General features: G+C 40.7%; 1 protein-coding gene across 2 annotated transcripts; it reads right to left on the minus strand.

The window, feature by feature from the left end:
* Nucleotides 1-25,873, minus strand: RRAGC (Ras related GTP binding C). Of its 2 annotated transcripts, none has more exons than XM_053575613.1 (7): nt 25,489-25,873; nt 23,608-23,811; nt 22,429-22,628; nt 18,201-18,315; nt 16,404-16,546; nt 9,055-9,203; nt 1-2,704 (listed from the first exon to the last, which is right to left on the minus strand). In XM_053575613.1, exons 1-7 carry the CDS (start codon nt 25,723-25,725, stop codon nt 2,553-2,555), a joined length of 1,200 nt encoding a protein of 399 aa, XP_053431588.1. In that variant the 5' UTR covers nt 25,726-25,873; the 3' UTR covers nt 1-2,552. The 2 variants fall into 2 exon arrangements, with proteins under 2 accessions (XP_053431588.1, XP_053431589.1); XM_053575614.1 differs by lacking the exon at nt 1-2,704 and adding an exon at nt 3,867-4,137.

Below are 25,873 nucleotides of genomic sequence, written 5' to 3' on the forward strand. Positions count from 1 at the left end.
TTTTGGAGTAAATACATTTATTGATACCCATTTTATATATGGTTCAATGAAATAATCTATAAATATAAAAGCATTTTTCTTTTGGACATCACCATGGTCCATGTAAATACTCAACAGTCAGAATCACCTACAGGAAGCACTCCAAGTCACACTGTTAGGTTTACAGACCTGAATATACATATTGCGTTTAACAGTGGCAGTGGCACTTACGTACTCAAATGGTCCAGTGGCTTTGGAATATATGACTATTGGGCATGTGGAATAAAAATAACATGTAAGTTAAACCAATGGAAAGGGTATCAACCATCCACAAAAAGCAGTAATTATGAATTAATATACTAACCAAACAAAGTACCACAGCTGACAATTGGAGTCAGAATACTGGAGACAAAAGATGTAAAACTACACATATGTTGTGGCACCAGTGCTCTTTCCAACACTCAGTAGACAATCCACCACTGCTAGGGTCATACATGATCAACAAACAGCATTAAAGAATCCCAATAGCTTAGAAAAGAAGGTATGTAAAGACTGGTATCAAGATTAAAGAAAAGTGGCCTCTTACTTCCTCCTGACAAAGGAGGCCTGTTCGTTGTCTATGGCTAACATTATCTTGCTCTGTAAACCTATTACCTTGCTCTTGTTCTCTCTGTAAACCTATCTTTTGCTTCCTCCACTTTGTTCCACGCTTGCCTTGCTTTGGTGGGACTGGTCAGTCTTCAGTCAAGAGCACATCCAGAACCAAGAACACAGACAACTGCCCAAACCCCAAGCCCCACTCCCATTTATGGGCTCAGAAATCTGGAAGCAGGCCACCATGTGCCCTCATATCCATGGTCTTCCTGAAAGTGGAGTTGAAGAATGAAAAGGCAAAGATTCTGTAGCAGAAGCAAGACCAGTGATCTTCCTCCAAAAGTTCTCAGCAGCTGATGTCAGAGGAGTTGGCCATGGAGCAGTTGCAGCAAAAGAAAGCTCAGGGTGCAAAGTAAGCAGAGATGGCCTGCCAGGAGTTGCAGATCTAGGCCCTCCGGGAAGCCACCAGACATCAGGAACAGCAGCTGCAGGCTCAGATGAGCCTAAAAGCCGACCCTGGACAAAGATGGACTGAAGGAGGCTCTGACGAAGGAGGAGGCAGAGGAGGCCACACCCGAGAAGGCGCGAGCATAGTAGTATTTTGTTACTGGGGGTTAGGGCCACTCCTTGTGTCATACTGGAGGATGGAGCAGGCAAATGGGGAAGAGGGGTGAAGCTACAATGACCTTTTAAAAAATGGGGAGACAGCTTGGCGCCCATAGCTCAGTGAGTAGGGAGCCAGCCACATACACTGAAGGTGGCAGGTTCAAGCCCAGCCCGGGCCTGCTAAACAACAATGACAACTGCAACCAAAAATTAGCCGGGCATTGTGGCAGGCGCCTGTAGTCCCAGCTACTTGGGAGGCTGAGGCAAGAGAATCGCTTAAGCCCAAGAGTTTGAGGTTGCTGTGAGCTGTGACGCTACAGCACTCTATTGAGGGCAATGTACTGAGACCCTGTCTCAAAAAAAAAAAAAAAAAAAATGGGGAGAGGATTCTAATAATTACCTAGGGCTGGGGAACTTGTTAATTGATGTTATGGTAGAGAGGAAGGATGCAGGGAGGTTGCTGTGGCACCCTGTTGATACAGCTCCCATTTATCGTGCTTCTTTTTTCAGAATATATGGATTTAGGCATTAAAAAAAAGATTAAGCTAAACATTTCAGTGACATGTTGAGTCCCTCCCCTAAAAGGTGGCTGTGGGAAAAACAAATTTTTTTAAATTCCCTTTGAACATCACCATTTTATCTAATGCTGAAGAACCCAGACATCTGTTACTCAAATTAACAGGTGTGAAAAATTTCTTCTGTTTCAAAGTCTTTTCCTCAACACTTCCAAGTGAACTAATGCAGCCACTGTTGAGCCTTGCTTTCTGCCTGATGCAGGATAAAACTTTCTCTCATTCCTCCAATAACAAATGCAGGAATGTCTTTTGCTGCAGTCCAACTATGTGCCTTCTGAGTTAGCGAGCAAATGCATTTCAAAAGTCTCAGATGTGCAAGGTCCAAAACTGAAATCTGAGAGGCAGTGTTAGAACTTAAGCAAGGCAAGATCTTTAAAGAATACTCAAAAAAAAAGCCTAAGTGATGCATATAAAAATTCAGTTTTTTCTATGATTTTCAGCTGGAACTGACAGCAACATTCCCTGGTAAGGATGGGTAATAGATGTTATCTTCAGGTCCAAAATATCCCATCTACTTAACATAGGACCCAAAAGAGGAAAAAGACAAACTTGAGTTCTGTTGTCTCTAGAATTTTTTCTTTTTTTTTTTTTTTGCCATTTTTCAAAAAAGAAATAGTAGCTTCAGTTGTACACCACTGGTTGAAGGGGTTTTCATCCAAATGAGAAACTCTACCCCTTGTCTCTAGTGAAACAGACACCAGATTCCCACAAGCAGCAGCTCCCATGTCCTGTAGCACACGGCATCTGACCCCGGAGTGAAGAGTAAGCTGGCACAGAGCCCCAGCGCTGGGATTCAGACTAGATGGCATTTCGAGGTGTGCCATTGTGTGTCAGTGCTTTCAGGCCGGGGGCACTGGTCTGATGACCACAGCTCCTGTGAGAAGTCACACCCACTTCAAAAACCTCATGAATAGCTTTTCGGAAACAGTGGAAATTGTAGTCTATTAAACCTGCAGGAGAGAAAAAGAAAACCACACCTCTTCAATGTCAACTGTGAAATTATCTACTAGAAAGTATTTGGTGATAAAAAAAAAATTACTATGTACTAACAAACATACACACAAACTCAGGAATTCTCTACATTGGAAACATGATAAATCATACTCAAATTGTTAACAGTGGTGAATAGTTTAGGATCTGAGAGAGGACATGATGGGCAATGTCAGTAATTAGGTGAATTTACTAAAAAAGTTTACAATATAATCTAAAGTCAAGGTAAAATACCTTTTGAAATACCAAGCTTTCCTTTTACAAGTTTTTGGGGTAGCCAATGAAGAGCTGAAGGAAATGGTACAGCATTAGTTTGACAAACTGCTCAGAAAAACCCTGGAGTCTGGTAAGTAGCAGAGAGCCCCAACAGGCAGAGTTTCAGGCAGCCAGCACCCCTTACCCCCTTCAGGCAGAGAAGCTTTCATCTGTTCACTGAACTGGGCTTCCACATAAGATTTTAGTTGAACAAATGCTTCTATTTTATGATAGGACAGCTAGTCCTACCAAATAACCGCTTTTCAGGTGGCGCCTGTGGCTTAGTGGGTAGGGCGCCAGCCCCATTTATGGAGGGGGACAGTCTCAAACCTGGCCCCGGCCAGCTAAAACAGCAGTGGCAACTGCAACAAAAATAGCCGGGCGTTATGGTGGCTGCCTGTAGTCCCAGCAACTCAGGAGGCTAAGGCAAGAGAATTGCCCTACCCCAAAAGCTGGAGGTTGCTATGAGCTGTGACACCATAGCACTCTACCGAGGGCGACAAAGTGAAACTCTGTCTCAAAACAAACAAACCAACAAAAAAAACAACCACCTTTCCCCTTCTTCCTTAGAATCAGAACCCCAATTTTGGTTGAGCACATTGGGAAAACATTACATTTCCTAGTCTTCCTTACAGTTAGATATGACCACATGACCAACTATGGTCAATGAAAGAAGTGGGAAGATGTGAGACTTCTGCGAACTCTCCTTAAGAGGAAAAGGATATATTCTTTCTTCCTGCTGTTCCTTCTTAATGTCTAGAACAGGGGTCCTCAAACTTCTTTTTTTTTTTTTTTTATTAAATCATAGCTGTGTACATTAATATGATCATGGGGCACCATACACTTGGTTCATAGATCGTTTGACTCAAACTTCTTAAACAGGGGGCCAGTTCACTGTCCCTCAGACCGTTGGAGGGCCGAACTATAGTTTAGAAAAAAACTATGAACAAATTCCTATGCATACTGCACATACCTTATTTTGAAGTTAAAAAACAAAACGGGAACAAATACAATCACACCGCCACATGTGGCCTGCGAGCTGTAGTTTGAGGACCGCTGGTGTAGAATACAGATAAGATGGCTGGAGCTTCCAGAGCCAATCTGTACCATGAGGTAATCTTGAGAATAGAAGCCAGTGCTAAGAATGGCAGAGAAGGAAAAGAAGCACTCATGTGCTCAAGTGCAAGGTGCCTTAGCTGTCTGTAAACTTGTAGATTTCTTTAATTTGAGAGGGTCATAAACTTCCATCTTGTTTAAGGTACTATTATTTGGGGTTACCAAGTAATAGTCTGGATTAATCAAACCTAATCCTGACTGATAAACACTGCTTGAAACTCTTACACCTCTAAACTACATAGCAATCTCTTCAATCATAAGAACGTAAATCATCATATATATCCACCATCACAACATTCTGCTCCATGACAAATGTACAATTCATCACTTTGATCAAATTAACATCTCTGGTATCCAAGTTTCAAATCACTTAATTCACATGCAAGAAAAGTAAAATATTAAAATACACTGTGTGGTCTGTTTGAACACAGCAAGATCTTTCAATAGTTTATGTTTGATTTGATGAAAGTCATTAAATACTTATTGAACAGCATGACAGAGAGTACAATTTGTCAAAGGAAGCAGCAGATCTGGTCCATGTCTACAAGGATATGCTAGCTGGGGCATAAAGCCAAGACACAAGAAACAAATCAAAACAATCTGATGTCTAATTGACTATAACTATGAAAGAAGTCCAAAGAAGAGAGAGGCAAGTGCAGGGCAGAGTCAATGAAAGCTTCAGGTATAAGAAAGAACTTTGGGGATACAGGCAAGATTTCATTAGGCAGAAAAGGGGAGCAAAATCACAAGGAAATTGTGGAGCGGTAGCAGTGAGAACACAGCACAGGTGGAGGACAGAACAGAAATGGACTGACCAGAAAGACAGGTGTCAGGGAACTTGAGCTGTGAAGTACTGGGAATCAAGTCTGCATAGGTTAGAGCCAAATTAAGGGGGTGCTTCAGACTCAGGAAAAAAAACTATGAAAGATAAGTTTTGATCAATTCAACTACTTTGAAACTGATTTTTGTGAAAATAATAAAACTGATAATCAAGGAAATTTGAATACTGACCAGATATTTGGTGTCATTAAATCACTATTAATTTTTTGTGTTTCTTAATGCTAATATTGTTATGTTCAAAAAAGAACACTACATTTTAGAGCTCTTACTGAAATCTATATAGGCAAAATGATTTAATGTCAGGGATCCGCTTCAAAATAATCCAGTAGGAAAAATGGTATAAATATGAAATAAGACTATGTAATTTTTGTAATTGTTGAATCTGGGTGATACATAAAAAGAGGTTTGTTGCAGTATTTTCTCTACTTTTTTATATGTTTGACAATTTCTACCAAAAACTAGTAAAAAATAACCTAATTTGAGAAAAGGCTATCCAGGAAACAAAACTAAATATTAAGTGGATGAAAGTTAAAGCAAGGATGAGTACATGGTGATTCACTGTGCTGGTCTACTTTTGTGTACATCAGAAATTTTCTGTAACCACAAGTTCAAAAACATTTTAAATTAAAATAGAAAAAAATAAAGAACTTTTAAAAATTGCTAAAGAAGTAAACTGCTAAAGAAGAAAACTGAAGAGCCATGAAATGATGTTTGCCATAAAAAGACACTTGCCCTGGGCGGTGCCTATGGCTCAGTGGGTAAGGCGCGGGCCCCATATACTGAGGATGGCGGGTTCAAACCTGCCCCTAGCCAAACCTCAACAATAACAACAAAAAGCAGCAGGGCGCTGTGGCAGGCGCCTGTAGTCCCAGTTACTTGGAAGGCTGAGGCAAGAGAATTGCCTAAGCCCAGGAGCTGGAGGTTGCTGTGAGCTGTGTGATGCCACGGCACTCTACCGAGGGTGATGAAGAGAGACTCTATCTCTACAAAAAAAAAAAAGACATTTGCCCTAACCAGTAATTAAATAAAAATGATAACCAAATGAGATACCTTTCACATTTACCAGACTAACAATATTGAGAATAATTAAACAGACTGACAATATCAAGCATTATCAAGGATACAAAGTCCATACAATACTGTCAGGGTAGAAAGTGGTAAAGACATTCAGAGAGCAGTTTGGTAATGTCTAATAGAATCAAAGATGCATACACTCTATAAATTTCACTCCTAAATGCTTACCCTAGAAAAATTCTCCACATCTGCAAAGGCAAATTTATTCATGAGCATCTATTACAGAACTATTTGTAATTTTAAAATAATCTAAATGTCCAGCAATAAGAAAGTTGTGGTATATTCAGCCCATAGAATACTATGTGACAATAAAAATGAATGAACTAGAGCCACAAATCAACCTGGATGAATCTCAAAAACAACCTTGAATTGGGCGGCGCCTGTGGCTCAGTGAGTAGGGCGCCAGCCCCATATGCCGAGGGTGGCGGGTTCAAACCCAGCCCCGGCCAAACTGCAACCAAAAAATAGCCGGGCGTTGTGGCGGGCACCTGTAGTCCCAACTGCTCAGGAGGCTGAGGCAAGAGAATCACGTAAGCCCAAGAGTTAAGAGGTTGCTGTGAGCCGTGTGACGCCACGGCACTCTACCTGAGGGCGGTACAGTGAGACTCTGTCTCTACAAAAAAAAATAAAAAAACTTGAATTAAGAGAAACAAATAGGTTGCAGAAGACTGCTGATATTCTGATATTATTAATGCAAAGACACACAATACTCTATGTTGTTTAGGGATAGGTATGAAGTAAAAGAATAAACCACCCACAGGAAAAATAAGATACATAGTGCAAAGGAAAGGATTTCAACTGAGAGAAATACACAGAAGACTTCAACTATATTTGTCATGTTTTAGTTCCTAAGCTCAATGATGAATAGACATGTTTTATCCAAAAAATGTATATCTAAAATAAGCCATTAAAAACTCAGGGAGAAGACTAGGGAGAGATAGTGCAGCAATTAATAGAGAGTTAACTGTAGATTCCTGAGTAGTTAAATAATATGATAAAAGAAATTTTCTGAAAACAAATCTTCCTTTGCAATAAAAGATGATATACATGGTGGCCATATTAAATAGCTGCACACAAACTTTATGGCCACTCTGCATACTAAACCCTCCATACACATGTCAAATGCATGGCTATTATCAAGTAGGAGGTTATTATAGAAACACAGGCCTGGAGGGATGAGGATATGGACTAAAGTCAATGACAATGGAAATGGAAAAGAAACCCAAGAAACAGTTCCAAGAAAACAGTAAGATTTGGTGAATGTTCAATGTATAGGACTAGAAGAACAGAAAAAGGAGAACACGAAATCCCCTCTGTGAAGCAATCTGACAGGGCACCTTCAGCAACAACTACCTGACTATAAGATATTTAAAACTGGACAGGAGAAAAATGGCATAATTAGTGACAGAAGTTGGATAGCGAGGATTGTTACAAAACAGGGGAAACAATTATCAACCCATGATGGGCATGATACCCAAGAACAATCAGATATTTAGGGAAGATGTCCCTGAAAGTCCAAACATAGGACTGGAACATGAGCCCAAGTCAAAGGTAGAAATGTGAATTTTTCAATCAACTACATACAGAACATTTTTTTTTTTTTTTTTAATTTAAGGGAGAGTCTCACTTTGTCACCTGGGTACAATGCCACGGCGTCATAGCTCACAGCAACCTCAAACTCTTGGGCTCCTGCCTTGGCCTCATGAGTAGCTGGCAGGTGCCTGCCAAAATGTATAGCTATTTTTTTTTTTTTTTTGTGGAGACAGTCTTGCTTTTCTGCCCTCGGTAGAGTGCCATGACGTCACAGGACTCACAGCAACCTCCAGCTCTTAGGCTTCCGCGATTCTCCTGCCTCAGCCTCCTGAGCAGCTGGGACTACAGGTGCCCACCACAACGCCTGGCTATTTTTTTTTTTTTTTTTTGGTTGCAGTTCAGCAGGGGCTGGGTTTAAACCCGCCACCCTTGGTATATGGGGCTGGTGCCCTACTCACTGAGCCACAGGTGCCACCCTATAGCTATTTTGTTTAAGAGATGGGGGTCTCACTCTTGCTCAGGCTGGTCTTGAAACTCCTGAGCTCAAGCAACCAACCCACGATGGCCTCCCAAAGTGCTAGGATTACAGGCGTGAGCCACTACACCCAGCCACACACACAGAATATTAACTGAATCCAGGGACTTGATAAGTTGACCTAGTGAGTAAATGAGCAAAAAGACTTGGCTACGACCAACATTCAGGAAAGAAAAAAAGAAAACCAGCCAGAAGAAATTAGAGAGGTGGTCAGGGAAATAAACACACAAAATAACCCCAAAAATTTGGCATTAGGGATATAAAAGGAGAACAAAGCCTCAAGGAAAGAGGGAATGACCTGCTTCAGAAAGCTGAAGAGGCCGCAGAATAAGGCCACTGACCACAGCAAGGAGGTAATTTGGTAATTTCTCAAGGAATAGTTTCAGTAGACTGGTTCAGACGAGAGCCAAATTGTAGGCAGGTAAACAGGTAATGAAAGGATCTGATGTAAAAGAGGTTAGAATAAAAAACATGATTTAAGGGCAGCGCCTGTGGCTCAAGGGGTAGGGCGCTAGCCCCATATACCGAGGGTGGTGGGTTTGAACCTGGCCCCAGCCAGCTAAAAAAAGCAGTGACAACTGCAACAACAAAAAAAAAGCCGGGCGTTGTGGCGGGCACCTGTACTCCCAGCTACTCGGGAGGCTGAGGCAAGAGAATTGCCTAAAGCCCAGGAGTTGGAGGTTGCTGTGAGCTGTGATGCCAAGCACTCTATCAAGGGCAACAAAGTGAGACTCTGTCTCAAAAGAAAAAAAAAACATGATTTAAAAATAAAAAATCAAAAGAAGACAGGAAATAGTCAGGACTATATTATGTAGAAAGGACAAAAGTAGGTTGAGCTAGATATTTTTTAAAGATAATCATTTGTCAAACATTGTAATATTATTTTCTCATTTTCAAGAACCTGAGAAATTATGGCAAAAAACTTAACACAAAAACAGCTTTTCAAAATGCCATTACCTTTTCGTTCAAAGCTTTCTTCCCTAAGAATGCAGACTAGTGCCAAAAATTTAGTCACCTCCTTTAAATAAAGGACAGTTGTATTATTCAGCTTGATAATTGCCATAGATTCTTTGTCATAAGCACTTCCACTTCCATCTTCCTTTAACCTATTTTAAAAGAAAGTACTATTCATCACAGGTTTCCCAACTAGGCATTTTGTCACATTTAATTTGCACAATGACAAGTCTTTCCACCCCACTTCCCAAATGTCTTTTGAGAAAGAATAATACTGGCTTAAATATATTGGAACAGAGTGTTGTTTCAATATAAGGTTCCTAAACGCAGAATCTCAGGGATTCCTATTAAAAACAGTAACAACAAAAACTCCATACATATCCTTTAAAACAGTTATGCAGACATTTGGAGAAAAAAGCGAAAACATGTGTATCTTACCCGAGGAAATGACAACACTTCCAACATCCCGCCAGATGGGAATACTTATCTCTCAGACTATATTTTGTAAGCCCAACTGAAATTCCTTCTATTTACTTCCCTCAGGTCACAGGGCCTTCTGGGACCTGCTACCAGCTAAGTGAGCTCCTTCAAAGCATATGTTATATGCCAGGTAAACCACATTTTTTCAGAAAACAATTTTTGCTTCCTCACAAAAGCAGGAAAATTCTTACTATACAAGAACAATCCCAGCTAGACAACAGTAGGCCCCATGTTGAAATCAACAACTTTCAAAGAGCTATGTGCTCTGACAGTTTTTCTGATGTGCTTACTTATAAAAGTCTAGAGCAGTGGTTCTCAACCTTCCTAATGCACAACCCTTTAATACAGTTCCTGTGGGCCATGACCCACAGGTTGAGAACCACTGGTCTAAAGGTTGTCTAGCTATTGCTAGAAATTCAGAACTGCCAAACTGCCTTTTCAAATAAAGTATTTGCCATCAAAAAAAGGTGAAGGAAATAGACTAAAATGAAAACAGCAGTTGTCTTTGGTAGTAAATCAATCTTTTTTTTTGCCTATTATCACTTTTTTACATTTTCCATACAGTTTTTAATAAACGGTGATGAGGCTTATTTCTTAAACTATTCTGAGCCTTACAGTCTACCTTCTCATACATGATTTGAAAGATTTGCCTTCAAAGAAACTTATTTTTAAAAAGGTGACATAAATAACACTAAAAAAATTGTTAACAGTAATTGTCTACTAGTAGCTTTTTACTCCTGTTTTCATTTTTCTATATTTTCCATGTATTTTCTTTAATGAATTGAGGGCTTATTTTAAACTATTCTGAACCTTATAGTATACTGGCCCACACATCAATCTGCTCCTCGTAATAAGCCTGAGGATAGAAATTATTACTACAGTGCTATTTAACCACTTTAAATACTCTCTGCAACAAACCAAAGTAAATCACATAAAGAAGAGGACTATGCCCATTTAAAATTAGATACAAGAACTGAACTTCATTAAAAGTAAAGGGGTCTCCTAGCAAAGTCGGGACTCAAACTTAGGGTTTTAACACAATTCCATGTTGTTTCTAGGATCTTTCCTAGCTAATATAAAGTTGATTTGGCAAGGCAGAATTGTGGGGAAGTAGGTGCCATTTGCTTCAAGATATAAAAGAAAACTACTTCCTTCTGATTGGAGAAGAGGAAGTTATAAGTGTTATGTGTTCTCAGCTTATAGTTAAATGCCCTACCTAGATCTTTTTCTGTGCCACATGAAAAGTGAGAACAGGCTCAGCGCCGATAGCTCAGCAGTTAGGGTGCTGCACATACACTGAGACTGGCAGGTTTAAACCCGGCCCCAGCCTACCAAACAACAATGACAACTTCAACAAAAAAAAAAATAGCTGGGTGCTGTGGCGGGCGCCTGTAGGCCCAGCTACATGGGAGGCAGAGGCAAAAGAATCGCCTAAGCTCAAGAGTTTGAAGTTGCTGTGAGCTGTGATGCCAATGCACTCTACAGAGGGTGACATAGTGAGACTGTCTCAAAAGAAAGAAAAAGTGAGAACAAGCTCTGACAACAAGCTCCAACACAGATCCCCTAAAGATCCCCTAAGCCAACACCCATAGCCAACAGCTGTAGAAAGCTACAAAGCTTCTAATGTGAAAGCAGCATATGATCTTGGATCACACACTAATGTGAGAAAGAAAATTGCATTCTTTTCAAAGTCTGGAGATCAGACAGATTTAATTTGGCTGTGATTAATAAAATTAAGAATAGAAGTATGCCAATGATCTTAAAAAGCCTGCTCAATTTGTTTTTTGTTTTTAAGACAGAATCTCACTCCACTGCCCTCAGTAGACAGCTGTGACATCATAACTCACAACAACCTCAAACTCTTGGGATCAGGGATCCTCTTGCCTCAGCATCCCAAGTAACTGGAACTATAGGCACCCACGATGATGTTACAGTAGTTTTTTAGTAGAGATGGGGTCTTGCTCTTGCTCAGGCTGGTCTCAAACTCCTAAGTTTAAGCACTCCACCTACCTCAGCCTCCCAAAGTGCTAAGATTACAGGTATAAGCCACCACACCTGGCCACTTGCATAGTATTTGCTTCCTATGTTTACCGGTTTCAATAATTTTTAAGAATATAGGAAAACATGCTTGTCTCAATCTTCATCAAAATACACCAAGGTAGCAAGGTCATGACCAAGAGAACCATACTTATTAGAGAACCAAACTAATGGCTGCTAGTAGGGCACAATAGGGTATAATAAATTTAAAAGGAATGTAACCTGGTTAGTCCACTACAAACTGAAAAGCTCCTAACAAATATCATGGGACAAAATGGATTCTAACTATCAACTACACTTTCTCTTTCTCTGACTCAGCAGTAATCCATGCATTCACACTTCCACCTTGTTACTGAGGATGCATGGAATATAGGCTTCTAATCTTCCATCATGCTAATCTGTGCTGACACAGTCTTCAAATAAAAGAAGGATCCAGAATATAAAAACTAGAAGAAGTACAGTCTAAGACGGGCACAGTGGCAAGCACCTCTAATCCTAGCTATTTGGGAGGCTGAGGCAGGAGGATCCTTAAGCCCAGGGATTTGAGTCCAGCCTGGGCAACACAGCACTTTTTTTTTTTTTTTTAATTAAAAGACAAAATGTTATTATATATGCTGTAGAATCCTACCACTTGCAGAGTGAACCATATAGGGTTCGAAGCTACTTCAATCATTAAACTAAAACTGTCAAATGTACTCCCCATTCAAAAAATGTAAATCAAGAGTCAAGAAGCAAATGAAACTATAATAAGCACACAAATTACATATGCAGATTGTGTTAACACACTGCTGACCCTTCACGTAGAACTGCCAGTCAACAATGTGTTGTTAGAGGTGCTAAGTGATTTTGTATTATAGGCAACTGAGAGATAAGAAGGGGAGAAAGAATAAAATAGACTGAATCTGAGACAACTGGGAATTGAGAATGAGAGAAATGAATCAGGGACCAGCTGCTCTGTTAACACATTATTGACCAGCAATTTTTACACAGAAACTGTCCATGTTACTGGGTAAATCATGACCAGTCGGAAATGTGTTAAGAATAGTGAAATAATGGCCAGATGTGATGGCTCATGTCTGTAATCCTAACACTCTTGGGGGCCAAGGCCAGAGGATTGCTTGAGCTCAAGAGTTTGATACCAGGCTCGGTGCCTGTAGCTCACTGGCTAGGGCACCAGCCACATACACCAGAGCTGGCAGGTTCAAAACCAGCCTAGGCCTGCCAAACAACAATAATAACTACAACCAAAAAATAGCCAGGCATTGCGGCGGGTGCCTGTTGTCCCAGCTACTTGGGAAGCTGAGACAAGAGAATCACTTAAGCCCAAGAGTTTGAGGTTGGCGACACAGTAAGACTCTGTCTCAAAAAAGAAAAAAAAGTTTGATACCAGCCTGAGCAAAGCGAGAACAGTTTTAAGCAAATCAAGACCCTGTCTCTACCCAAAACAGAAAAATTAGCCAAGCATGGTGGTATACACCCGGAATACCAGCTACTTGGGAGGCTGAGGCAGGAGGACTGCTTGAGCCCAGAAGTTTCAGGTTGCTGTGAGCCAGGCTAATGCCATGGCACTCTAGCCCAGGTGAAAGAGCGACTCTATCCCAAAAAGTAAAAAAATTACTGGGGCAGCACCTGTAGCTCAAGGAGTAGGGCACCGGTCCCATATGCCAGAGGTGGCAGGTTCAAACCCAGCCCTGGCCAAAAACCACAAAAAAAAAAAAGAAAGAAAAAATGCACTAGAATATTTATAGCAGCTCAATTCACAACCACTAATATATAGAATGAACCCAGCATATGAATGGATTGATAAACTATGGTGTATGTATATACACACACAATGGAACACTATTTAGCCATAAAAAAGATGGAGACTTTATTATCTTTTGTATTAAGCTGAATAGAGTTGGAGAACATTCTACTTAGTAAAATATCACAAGAATGGGATACTAATGTGAAACCAGTAGACACACACACACACAAAAGGAAAACACAACTGAATGCAAGTGGGGAGGAGGGAGAGAGGGAAAGGGGAAAATGGAGAGGGGAGGAAGACTGGTAAGCTCTCACCTGATGGGCACAATGTAAGGGTATATGGCGCACCTCCTGGGTAAGGAGTACAACTACAACTTGGATTATACCTAACAAATCCATGTAACCTAATCTTCTGCACCCTCACACTAATCTATAATTTAAAAAAATAAAAAATAAGTGAGAGTGAGATAACAGACATTATTTATAATATACTTTATAATGTATAACATTATAGCGTATCTTATGCTGAAAATAAGTTTTCTGACTACATTTTATTCATTTATTAAAAGTTTGATCTTAGGGCTTGGTGCCTGTACCTCAAGCGACTAAGGCGCCAACCACATACCCCAGAGCTGGCAGGTTTGAATCCAGCCCGGGCTTGCCAAACAACAGTGATAACTATAACCAAAAAATAGCCAGGTGTTGTGGCAGGCGCCTGTAGTCCCAGCTACTTGGGAGGCTGAGGCAAGAGAATCGCTTAAGCCCAGGAGTTGGAGGTTGCTGTGAGCTGTGATGCCATGGCACTCTATCCAGGGCAACAGCTTGAGGCTCTGTCTCAAAACAAAAAGTCTGGTTTTGGTTCTAGGCCAGGTGAGGTGGCTCACACCCACGATCCTAGTACTGGGAGGCCAACATGGGAGGATAGCTTGAGCTTAGTAGTTTGAGACCAGCCTGAGCAAGAGAGAGACCACATCCCTACTAAAAACAGAAAATAACCAGGCCTTGTGGCAGGTGCCTACAGTCCCAGCTACTCTAGAGTCTCAGGCAAGAGGATCACTTGAGCCCAGTTTGAGGTTACTGTGAGCTAAGCTTAACACCATAGTACTCTAGCCTCGATGACAGAGAAACTGTCTGAAAATAAATAAATAAAAAGTTGGTTTATAAAAGTTTGATTTGTTTCTAAAAAAAAAAAAACAAAAAACAAATATTAGGGCCAGGTACAGTGGCTCACACCTATAATCCTAACACTCTGGGAGGCCAAGGCAGGTAGATCATTTGAGCTCATGAGTTCCAGACCAGCCTAAGCAAGAGCAAGATCATGTCTCTAAAAACAGCCAGGCACTGTGGTGGGGGCCTGTAGTCCCAGCTACTCAGGAAGCTGAGGCAAAAGGATTGCTTGAGCCCAAGAGTTTGAGGCTGCTGTGAACTACAATGCCATGGCACTCTACCCAGAGCAACAAAATGAGATTCTGTCTCAAAAAAAAAAGAAAAAAGAAAAGGGGGCGGTGCCTGTGGCTCAGCGAGCAGGGCGCCGGCCCCATATACCGAGGGTGGCGGGTTCAAACCCAGCCCGGGCCAAACTGCAACAAAAAAATAGCCGGGCGTTGTGATGGGCACCTGTGGCAAGAGAATTGCAGAAGCCCAAGAGTTGGAGGTTGCTGTGAGCCGTGTGATGTCATGGCACTCTACCCGAGGGCGGTACAGTGAGACTCTGTCTCTACAAAAAAGAAAAGAAAACAGAAAAAAACAAATGTTATACTTACCCATTCTTTTTTTTTTTTTGTAGAGAATCTGACTTTACGGCCCTCGGTAGAGTGCCATGACGTCACAGGACTCACAGCAACCTCCAGCTCTTGGGCTTAGGCGATTCTCTTGCCTCAGCCTCCCAAGCAGCTGGGACAACAGGCGCCTGCCACAATGTCCAGCTATCTTTTTTTTGTTGCAGTTTGGCCGGGGCTGGGTTATGAACCCGCCACCCTCGGTGTATGGGGCCGGCGCCCTACTCACTGAGCCACAGGTGCCGCCCTACTTACCCATTCTTAAAATTAGGAATAAGAAACATGAAACTTTACTAAGTAACATAGTAAATCAACAACATCTCATTTTCATTATCAAAAGAATTAAAACAAAAGACAACATGTAACGACAGAAGTGAAAGACAGAAATGGAAGACAGGAATAGACAGGTAAAGAACAGCTTAGACAAATGCACTCTTTTATGCAGAGGCGGCCTGAGAAAGACACTGACAAATTAGAAAGAACAAGGTGAGGGCAGAGTCACAGGTAAAGGAGAAGTTTAGACTGGGTGGAACAGAGAGGAGGAACAGATAAGGAAGACAAGTATGCAAAGGAAATATTAAAGCATCTGAAAGCATCTTGGGAGTTCTGATGTTAATATACTAAGAAATCAGGACTGTTAGAAGGTACAGAGAATGTTACTGGCTTTTGAAATGCTAGTAATTTGCCAGTTTTTACTAGTCCTCACTTATTCTACAAAATCATTTGTTTGCTGGCTTCTTACTAATTTCTATCTAGAGTTTGGTGAATTTATATACAGAATAGCTCATATTTTTTAGAAATTTATTTTGGAAATTTACTTGCATGGGTCAAATTTTTATATGTTAAAGTCCTTCTACTTAATACCCCAAATTCTAATTACCTTGTTCCTTTGCTCTCTGAAAAATTAAGACTCTCTTATTCTATAATGCCTGCAGTTAAACTAGGAACCAGAACTTACTTTTTTATTCAAACCATTTTTAAATAAATGAGTCTAGTTTTTCAATCTAGCTAAGTCCCAGTATTGAGAAGGCACACAAAAAAACCCTTAAATAATGGTGGGAAGGACTTTCAGTGATAAATAAGTCGAATGCTACTCACTCTTTCCAACTTTCCCCAGCCATCCTCTCAAGGAGTAAGATCCTGCAGCCCACTTACAGGAAAGTCCTGCTCCAAGTTGAAGCACCACAGTGAGAACAATCTGACTTCATACAGCACTTGCCAAAGGCTTCAGAAATTAATCTCCTAGACAAACCAAGCTAGTAGTCGTCCACCTGTCTGAGCTCTTACAGAAACATGTATATAACTTACCCATATATACAAGACACGTCAATTACAACATCAATCATGTCACAGCAAAGTTCATAAGACTGCATATCCACAGGGGAACTGTCTGTTGCAATGTAGATTTTGCTGACAACATCAAAGAGAAAAGCTTTTTCAATACCTGAATTCTTGGAAAAACAAAATTGGGGAAGTATTCAGTTTTGTTTTGTTTTGTTTTTTAAGAATTACAATTTGCAACTTACCAAAGATCTTGAATTACTGAGTAACATGCAAGGTCATTTTTAATTATACAACTCAATAACAGGAAACAAATAGTACTGGGTTGAAAAGCCATTTCTATTAACCAAATAATAAAAGTGGAATTATTTCTGTGCTCTGCCAAACATTTTTCTTCTTCCTCTTTACTTAAATGAGTTATTTTCTAAGATATCACAAAAAAATTATCAAAAATATTCTCCAAAATCAAGCTGTGCTACATTTTTAATAATCCTCTATTACTATTTGATCTTATATAATCAATCTCTGATTTGAATGACCTTCTCCCAGAAAGGCTTTATAGGGCAATTATTAAAACATAAAATAATTAGTCTGACAACAACATCTAGCATAACTTGAAAGGCCAAAAAAGTCAAAGTAGGGATCATCACACTTTGAGTTTTTCAAAATAATGTTTGGAAAATATAATGGCTAAATGCTAAATTTACTGGAGGGCTATCCTTTTTTTATTAAGCTGAATCTTCAAAATAAGAATGTAAAATATGATACTAAGATTACAGAGTTAGCAAGAAAAGGGAAAAGATCAATTTTTCAATAGATCTCTAATAAGGCAGAGATTAAACTAAGTCACATCCCCAAAACCCAGTCTTTTCGAGCTACTACTCTTCCTTCAGAAAACAGATATCATGAAGATGTCAAGACACAATTTTTGTATGTTTAAGTCCTTCTTACTTAATACCCAAAATTCTAGGCCAGGGGCAGTGGCTCACACCTGTAATCCTAGCACTCTGGGAGGCCAAGGCTGATGGATTGCCTAAGCTCACAAGTTCAAGACCAGCCTGAGCCAGAGCGAGACCTTGTCTCTAAAAATAGCAGGGTATTGTGGCAGGCGCCTATACCAGCTTCTTGTGAGGCTGAAGCAAGAGAATCGATTGAGCCCAAGAGTTTGAGTTTGCTGTGAGCTCTGACACCACAACACTCTACCAAGGGTGACAAAGTAAGTCTCTGTCTCCAAAAAAAATAATAATAATAACAAAATAAAGTACCCCTAACTGGTTACCTCGTTTCTTTGCTCTCTAAAAGATTAAGAATCTTGAGAAAGCGTAAGAAAAATTTTCATCAGTTCATTTTAAACACAAAAAGGGTGAGTGCTAAGAAAATAACTCAGAAAATAATAGCTCAAGCCATATTTTATGTTATTTATTTTACATGTTAACTATGCCATTAGTCTTTAAGCCTGATTCAGTCATTTTATGGAAAAGTCTTTTATTTTTGTTTTTTTGAGACAGAATCTTACCTGGTCACCCTCAGTAGAATGCCACGGAGTCGTAGCTCACAGCAACCTCAAACTCTTGGTTTCAAGCCATCCTCTTACTTAACTCTGTCTCTCAAGTAGCTGGGACTACCGGCGCCCGCTGGGGTCTTGCTCTGACTCAGACTGCTCTTGAACTCCTGAGCTCAGGCAATCCACCCACTTCTGCCTCCCAGTGTGCCAGGATTACAGGCGTAAGCCATCGAACCCGGTTATGGAGAAGTTTTAAAACAAATACATTTAACAAAAAAATGGAATACAAAACTAATCAGTAAATTAAATAAGTCACTTACTGATATAAAGATATTTAATAGGTTTTCCAAGGTTGGCAGTTGTGGAATGAGTTTCTGCACCACCTTACTAAAAGCTTCAAATATTGAATGGTCATAGATACTAGTCAAATAAAAGCTGAAAAACACAATATAGTTTGATTAACTTAAGAAACACCTTAGATTGACTATCATAATACATAAAATTGTAACATTTGATTCCAGTAAAACTCAATTTAAGCCTCTTTACCCTGCCTACCACCCCCATCATTCAAGGTGACAAATGCAATTTCCCACCAGGCTTGTAACTATACATCTCTTTACTGCATTTAGACCGAGGACAACTGAGGTAGTGCCCAAGAAAGCATTTTCAGATGCAGAAACTTGAATATTCACCTCTTTGTAGTGATTCAAAAAGCGTGGTTTTTAAGCACATAGCTGAGACAAAAACCAAGATTAAAAACCAAAAGAAAGCTAGATGAGATATGTGACAATTATGAAATAAGAATACAATTTAGGGACTCAGCACCCATAGCTCAGTGGTTAGGGCGCCGACCACATACACTGAGGCTGGCAGGTTCGAGGCTAGCCTGGACCTGTTAAACAACAAGGACAACTAGAACAAAAAAATAGCCAGGCATTGTGGCAGGCACCTGTAGTCCCAGCTACTCAGGAGGCTGCAAGAGAATCACTTAAGCCCAAGAGTTTGAGGTTGTTGTGAGCTGTGATGCCAAAGTATACTACCAAGGATGACATAGTGAGATTCTGTCGGGGTGCGGGGTTGGGGGGGGAGGAGAGAAAAAAAAAAAAGAATATAATTTAGGTTTCTTCTACAATGTCACCTCCTTGTTGGGCACAGTGGCATGTGTTTACAATCTAACACCTGAGCCCAGGAGTTAGAGGCTATCTCCAGCTACAACTGCACCTGTGAATAGCCACTGCACTCTAGCCCAGGCAACATAGCAAGATCCACCCATAAAAAAAATTTTTTTCAGACAATTACCCAGGCAATAGTACTGTGGCATCAGCCTAGCTCACAGCAACCTCAAACTCCTGGGTTGAAGTGATCCTCCTGCCTCAGCCTCCCAAGTAGCTGGGACTACCAAAACCCACCATGATGCTGGTTAATTTTTTCTATTTTTAGTACAGGCAGGGCCTCATTTTGCTCAGGATGGTCTCAAACTCCAGAGCTCAAGCAGAGTGTTAAGATTACAGGCATGAGGCGGCCTCAGAAAACTTCTTTAGTGTCATATCCTCAATTGTCCTTTCCTGACCACCCTACCTAAAATACTGTTCCTGTACCTAATTCTACTTTTTCCCTAATTTGTTTTTCATAACATTCATAAGTACTTAAGATTACATTATGAGTTTAATTATAGGTGCTTTCCAGCTATATCATTAGAGAATGTAAGTCCATGAGGAAAAAGACTTCGTCAGTCTTGCTGCAAGCCCACTGTCCTTAGCAGTGCTCATACATATTTAGATTTATTTTTCTTGGAGACAAAGAGTCTTGCGCCTCTGCCCTAGCCAGCGGGCAGTGGCATCATTGTAGCTCACTGCAACCTCCAATTCCTGGGCTCAAGTAATCCTCCTGCCTCAGCCTCCAGAATAGTTGGGCCTATACGCACGCACCAGTGCATTCACTAATTTTTCTATTTTTAGTAAAGACAGTATGATGTTCCTGCTCAGGCTGGTTTCAAACTCCTGAGTTCAAGTGATACTCCCACTTCTGCCCACTTCTCCTAGAGTGCTAGGATTACATTAGCTACCCTGCCTGCCAGTAAGTATTTATTGACCAAACAAATAAATACAACTGTTTAGAATTTATACAAAAAGCATATTGGCTTGGCGCCTGTAGGCACATACACCAGAGCTGGCAGGTTCATATACAGCCCAGGCCAGCCAAACGATTATGACAACTACAACCAAAAATAAGCTGGACATTTTGGCGGGCGCCTGAAGTCCCAGTTACTTGGGAGGCTGAGGCAAGAGAATCGCTGAAGCCCAAGAGTTTGAGGTTGCTGTGAGCTATGACACCTCAGCATTCTAGGCAGGATGAGAGCTTGAGACTGTCTCAAAAAAAAAAAAAAAAAATCAAGGAGAATGGGAATAGGGTCCTCCTGATAATGGAACAGGAGTCTGGAGATTTAAAAGGATGAACAGTGAAGAAGTAACATATGTAGATTTAATATAACATATTTGAGTGAAAGACAGAGAAGACAAAACAGAGCAGACCTTTAACAAGTTAAACATGGTGGATAATTCTATCTGCTTTTTCACTCGGGGAGTATGCTCTTCATTATATAGTTGCAGCCACAATACATCCACATGTATGTATGACAAAGTCAGACAAAAACTATATATACCACTTTATAGGTAATTTAAAGTTTTTTAGGGGGCTCACAGGAGTATGCAGGCAAATACATAAATTCAATAATAATAGAAGAAGAAACTTCTAAGGAGCTGACCGAAGAACTCAACCTTATGCAAGAAAGGGCTCTACTCTAGATGTGAGAGTACTGAAACAAGGCCAAGATGATCCCATAGGTACAGTGAGAAAGGAATATTTTAGTGTCTCCTTTAGGCAAACAGTTTAGTAAAGTGAGAAGATCCTGCAGGCCTATGAGGTCTGGAGGAAGACGAGACCGGGAGAATCAGCCACGCACAGAGAATTTTAGTAAGGTGAGTTTCTACAAAGCAGAAATCAAGTAGACCCTCATCCACAGGTTGGGGGTAATAAATAGGAAGTTAATGTCAAATTCTACTGACATTTATTTACAAGGCCTAGGGCCCTATAGATACTGGGAAAAGGAGGCGTGAACCACCACTGGGGTGAGATACTCTGGAAAGGGACATAAACACAGAGTAAAGAGAATCAGAAGGATCCCCAGGGGTACTGGGGAATAAAGGACAAGCCTGGCTTAAAGTCTAGGGAAAAACCATTACTAACGGATTTTAAAAAAATTAAATTGAGGAATTTTATGGAAAAGCACTTTCTACAGACATTGCTGAATTCTTATCTTTTTAAGCATGAATTACTTTTAAATTTTTTAAATACAGGCAAATAGAGGTCAATGGCTTCCAAAACCAAGACCGAAAGATCTTAGAGCCCAAGGCCCACAGAATATTAAGATGTAAAAATGGGGCGGTGCCTGTGGCTCAGTGAGCAGGATGCCGGCCCCATATACTGAGGGTGGCGGGTTCAAACCCAGCCCCAGCCAAACTGAAACAAAAAAATAGCTGGGCGTTGTGGCGGGCGCCTGTAGTCTCAGCTACTCGGGAGGCTGAGGCAGGAGAATCACCTAAGCCCAGGAGTTGGAGGTTGCTGTGAGCTGTGTGACGCCACTGCACTCTACCGAGGGCTATAAAGTGAAACTCTGTCTCTACAAAAAAAAAAAAAAAAAAAAAATGTAAAAATGAGAGATGACTTGAGCCTATAAACAGAAGTACCTGTAACAGATCAGGGATAGAGAAATAACTATGTTGAGTCTCTCCTTGTTAACTCTTTAAAGGCTGCTTATCTCATCAAGAGAACACTTTCTTGGGTACTTTTGAATACTCATTTCTACCCATGTCACAAAAAAAATAAGATGTACAAAAATATTCTTCATACACTTGTAGAGTGAAAATACATAAATCATCCTACCTAAAAGCTATTCTTTAGTAGTGACTTAGCAATATTTAATTATAAACCAGCATCCTTTACACTTAATGGCAGCCTTATGCAAATTAATGGGATAAACCAACCTAACCCAAACTTTAGAGTTTCATAAAAGTATAGTGTTTTAAAACCTAAGATACATCAGAGTCAGTCCAGACTTGAAAATGTTATCTCTTCATTACTGAGAAAGATACTGTCAAAGCTCAACCTACAGATGTCTATAATCTTCAACAAATGTGACAAGTGATTCCTTTCACTGAGGCAAGACTAGGGATTCCCAAAGTAGACTTATGTCATGAAGAAATAGCCTGACTCCAGTCTCTTGAGATGAACTTGGAAAAGCACCAATGGAAACACTTCAAATGAACTTGAAGTTCAATCTCCAGGAAAACACAAAAAATGAGTAAAGTAACTTCTCAATAACATCAGGCTCCCAAAACAGCTTGGCATTCGACAAATAAGAAATCAAAAACATTACAGATTTAGGAAAGAGCATTCCAGTAACAGATAGCTACAGTGTTTGTAATGACAGAGATGGGAATACATTTACACATGGTTCAGGGCTCTGGTATCAAACACACGTGTTGTTACCTAAGATGGAGTTTTTCTAGCCCAGCATCTGCAAGGTCATCATTGGCCCTTTGATGAATGTCCCTCTGTGTTTCTATTTTGTGATCATCAGACAGACCATCAACTTTGTGAATAAAAACCTCAAAATTCATGTCTGGATTAACTTTGTAGGCTTTAGAAACAGTAATGTGAAGTCTTGTTAAAGCCTCCATGTAGTCATCCTGTAAGTCAGAACAAAATATTTTTTAAAAAGAAATCTTACAAAGGACAACAAGCTAAGAAAGCCTCAAACCACCTCTTTCCCCCAAACACAGAAAAATCCTAATTATTCGTAAATATTCAAACATTCAAATACATTAACTTATATCACAAAATAGCTCTTCAATTTCTCAAGATTAAAAAAATTCAATTACCAAGTTAATGCTTATATAATTTTTAATACTGCAATACAAAGCAATAAGGAGATGTATATTTCTTCCCAATGGTTTTTTTTTTTAAAGTAATCCCAGCTCTGCCATTTATTAGATGTGTAACTTTAAGCAAGTTGCTTAAACTCTTTGATCTCCATTTACTTATCTGTAAAACAGGAATTACAATACATATCTCACAATACTTTGAAGACTAAATTAAATTAGATCACGTATGTAAAAGCACCCACTATATAGAGCCTGGCACTCAGAAAGCATTCCTAACTAATGCTTAAGCTTATAAAAAGTAAGCTTCTTAAGGATAGGGATATATTCCATTCATCTGACTGCATACCACATGTGAGGTCCTCAAAAAAATGCTGGCTGGGCTAAGTTCAATTTGAGCAGTTAAAGAAACTGCTCTAAATCTACTGATTCTAATTCTCATTTTTTATATTATGGGATGGAAATCTTTTCAGTGAGTGATGTCACTATTATTACAAAGTACGACAATATCTGCTATTAACCAATGAAAGTGGAAAGCCAGTGTTAGCTTCTCAAAACTAGAACCTAAGAATGTAAATCACATCTTCTAATCATCTGACATTCTGTACTTGGAAAACAGCATGCCTACTCCCAAAGCACCTCTGCACCTGCAGGCCTTATACTATCAGAGAATTCAGTGCCAAAGAAATAAGCTGCAAGCACATGGCAAAGAAGATAAACAACTTTCCTTTGTTTCTACATCTTTTTGCCACAGAGAAGAGCAGTAAACACAATTATTCGTGACTACCTGTGCATCAATGACATATATCAATGCTCCTGTTCCCCTGAAGATCATCTCATAGTCAAAGGTAGGGTCAAAAAAGTCCATTTGCCCAGGAAAATCCCATATCTGGAAATTTACAAAGGAGCTATTGGAAATGTCATCTTTATAAATCTTGTTGGTACTTTCCAAAAAGAGTGTCTCATTGGGTGACATCTTATGAAACACCACCTGTTAAAAGAAACAAGAAAATTTCATGACTATTCAACTTCAGAATTTAAATTCAGAATTTCCCTGGTTTAACATAAAAAATTTGATCCTACGGCAAAAATGTTTTTTTAAGAGGTAAAAACGGAATGGTGAATCCACTGGTAGTTGCTATCCTTTTATTTCTCACAAAAGACAACACATTAATTTCCATTAAATCTACTTTGGAGCTAAAACTTTTCTGCTTTGTTCCCTGCACCATAAACAGTACTAGTAGTAGCACTATCTCTCACCTAAATTGGTGTTTTTGTTTTCTAGGGAGAGGGTTAAACTGTATTAATTCTGCCAAAATATGCTTTAAGATTATAAAAGCTTTGTAGCCAAAGCTTAAGAAGTTTTGTTGATTCAAAAATTACTCAAGTGCCTGCCTCAGTAATAAAAAAGAAACAGATTGGGCCCTTCTTTCACTGATTTTGCAGTCCTGTGGGAGAAATAAAACAAAGACAAATAACTCTACCAAATAGTAAGTAAAAATGTCCAGGGACAGGGGAGGGGGCCTGTGGAAGTTAAGAGGGAAAAGGCAGCTCCCATGAGAAAAGAAACAGTAAATTGTTAAAGACCACAATAATCAAAACCCATAACCCATACAATCTTAACATAAAACTTACTTTCTAAAAGAGAAAAATGAACAGTTATTCCCAAAGTTTTGTAACAGGTGAAAAGAACTAAAATCTTGTGCTAAAGATTTGCTAAAACTTTTCATAAATATACCCAAGTTTTGCTGCAGAGGAGAAAAGCAAGTTAAATAAAACACAGTAATCCAGTAAATTCAGAAGAAGGCTCCTTTTTGAAAACATCACGTCTACAAAATACACAAACTTATTTTGGACAGATCTCTGTAACAGTGGAGAGGGGAAAAGGAAAAGACAGGGTGTCTGGTGATATTAGTTTTATTACTAGCTGTAATGGAGGAAGTCAACCTTGCCTCTATTTCCCCTTACTTAAAAAGCGTACAGCCCTCCCCCCATTCGTTCAAGATAGACCAAAAGTAAAAACAAATACACGGATGTAAATCTGCAAAACATTCGCAAAATCGCAGATTTTTGTAACCACAGCCTACAGGAGAATATTACCAGTAATTACACTCACCAAGCCACAAGTACTGAAATAGTTGAGATATTAGTACCCAATTCCCAAAAATGTTACAGGGAAGTTTCCTCTATACTAGGAACAAGAACCAGCATTAGAATGCCCAGTGCCTTAGTCACAACTCTTCTGACGCGGCTCCCTGGGGCTGGTCTGGGAATCCCTGCAAAGTCAGGTCACCTGAAGGGAGAGGAACAAATAAAAAAGGGGGGGTACGGGAGCGAATCCGTGAAGTTCTCCAAGTGAGAACCGGAGAGTACGTCTCAGTTTCGTAAAAGACACACGGGCTGGGTTCCAGGGAACCGAGGTCTTGGGCGGTGCCTTTCAACACCTGCCTCCCTCCAGCGACCTACCCGGCCTCAGCTGACTTGGGCGTGGACACAGAGGTCAGGGTCCTGGCGCGGGCCCCGCCAGTGGCTCCACGCTCACCGAGAAGAAGAGAAAGTACACTGGGACGCAGCTCCAGGCCAACCCCGGCCGCCACCCTCCAGGGACCTCCTCTCTGCGGCCACCTGAGCCCTCGGGGAGGAAAGGGCCCCGAACGGCCCCACTTACCTTCTGGATGGAGGACTTGCCGCTGCGTCGGAGCCCCATGAGCAGAATCCTCGGCTTGGAGCTGTCAGCTCCCCCCGGGACACAGCCACCGCTGGCCCCCGCCCCAACCCCGCCGCCCGCCGCTGCCGCCTCCTCTTCCTCCTCCTCCACGCCGTAGCCAAAGTCCTTTGGAAACGAATCAGCCGCGCCGTAACTGCCGGCGAGGGGCGTCTCTTCCGCCCCGTACTGCAGGGACATGGTGCTGAAGCCGCCGCCGCCCGCACCCTGACAGGCCAGGCCAGGCCAAGCCAGGCCGCCGCCTCCCCACTCCGCCGCCGCCGCTGCCGCCGCCGCCGCTTGGCCCGCCCCCAGAGCCCGGCGCTCATAGGCCCCGAGCCGAGCCCCA

Source organism: Nycticebus coucang, chromosome 22, assembly GCF_027406575.1.
Source record: "Nycticebus coucang isolate mNycCou1 chromosome 22, mNycCou1.pri, whole genome shotgun sequence".
In the NCBI taxonomy this organism is placed as follows: domain Eukaryota; kingdom Metazoa; phylum Chordata; class Mammalia; order Primates; family Lorisidae; genus Nycticebus; species Nycticebus coucang.

Coding starts and splice junctions, on each gene's coding strand:
- RRAGC (XM_053575613.1), bottom strand. CDS start 25,725: ATGTCCCTGCAGTACGGGGCGGAAGAGACGCCCCTCGCCGGCAGTTAC. Junction 23,812..25,488: donor GCAAGTCCTCCATCCAGAAG/GTAAGTGGGGCC, acceptor TTCTTTTAACAG/GTGGTGTTTCATAAGATGTC. Junction 2,705..9,054: donor AGAAAGCTTTGAACGAAAAG/GTAATGGCATTT, acceptor TCTCTCCTGCAG/GTTTAATAGACTACAATTTC.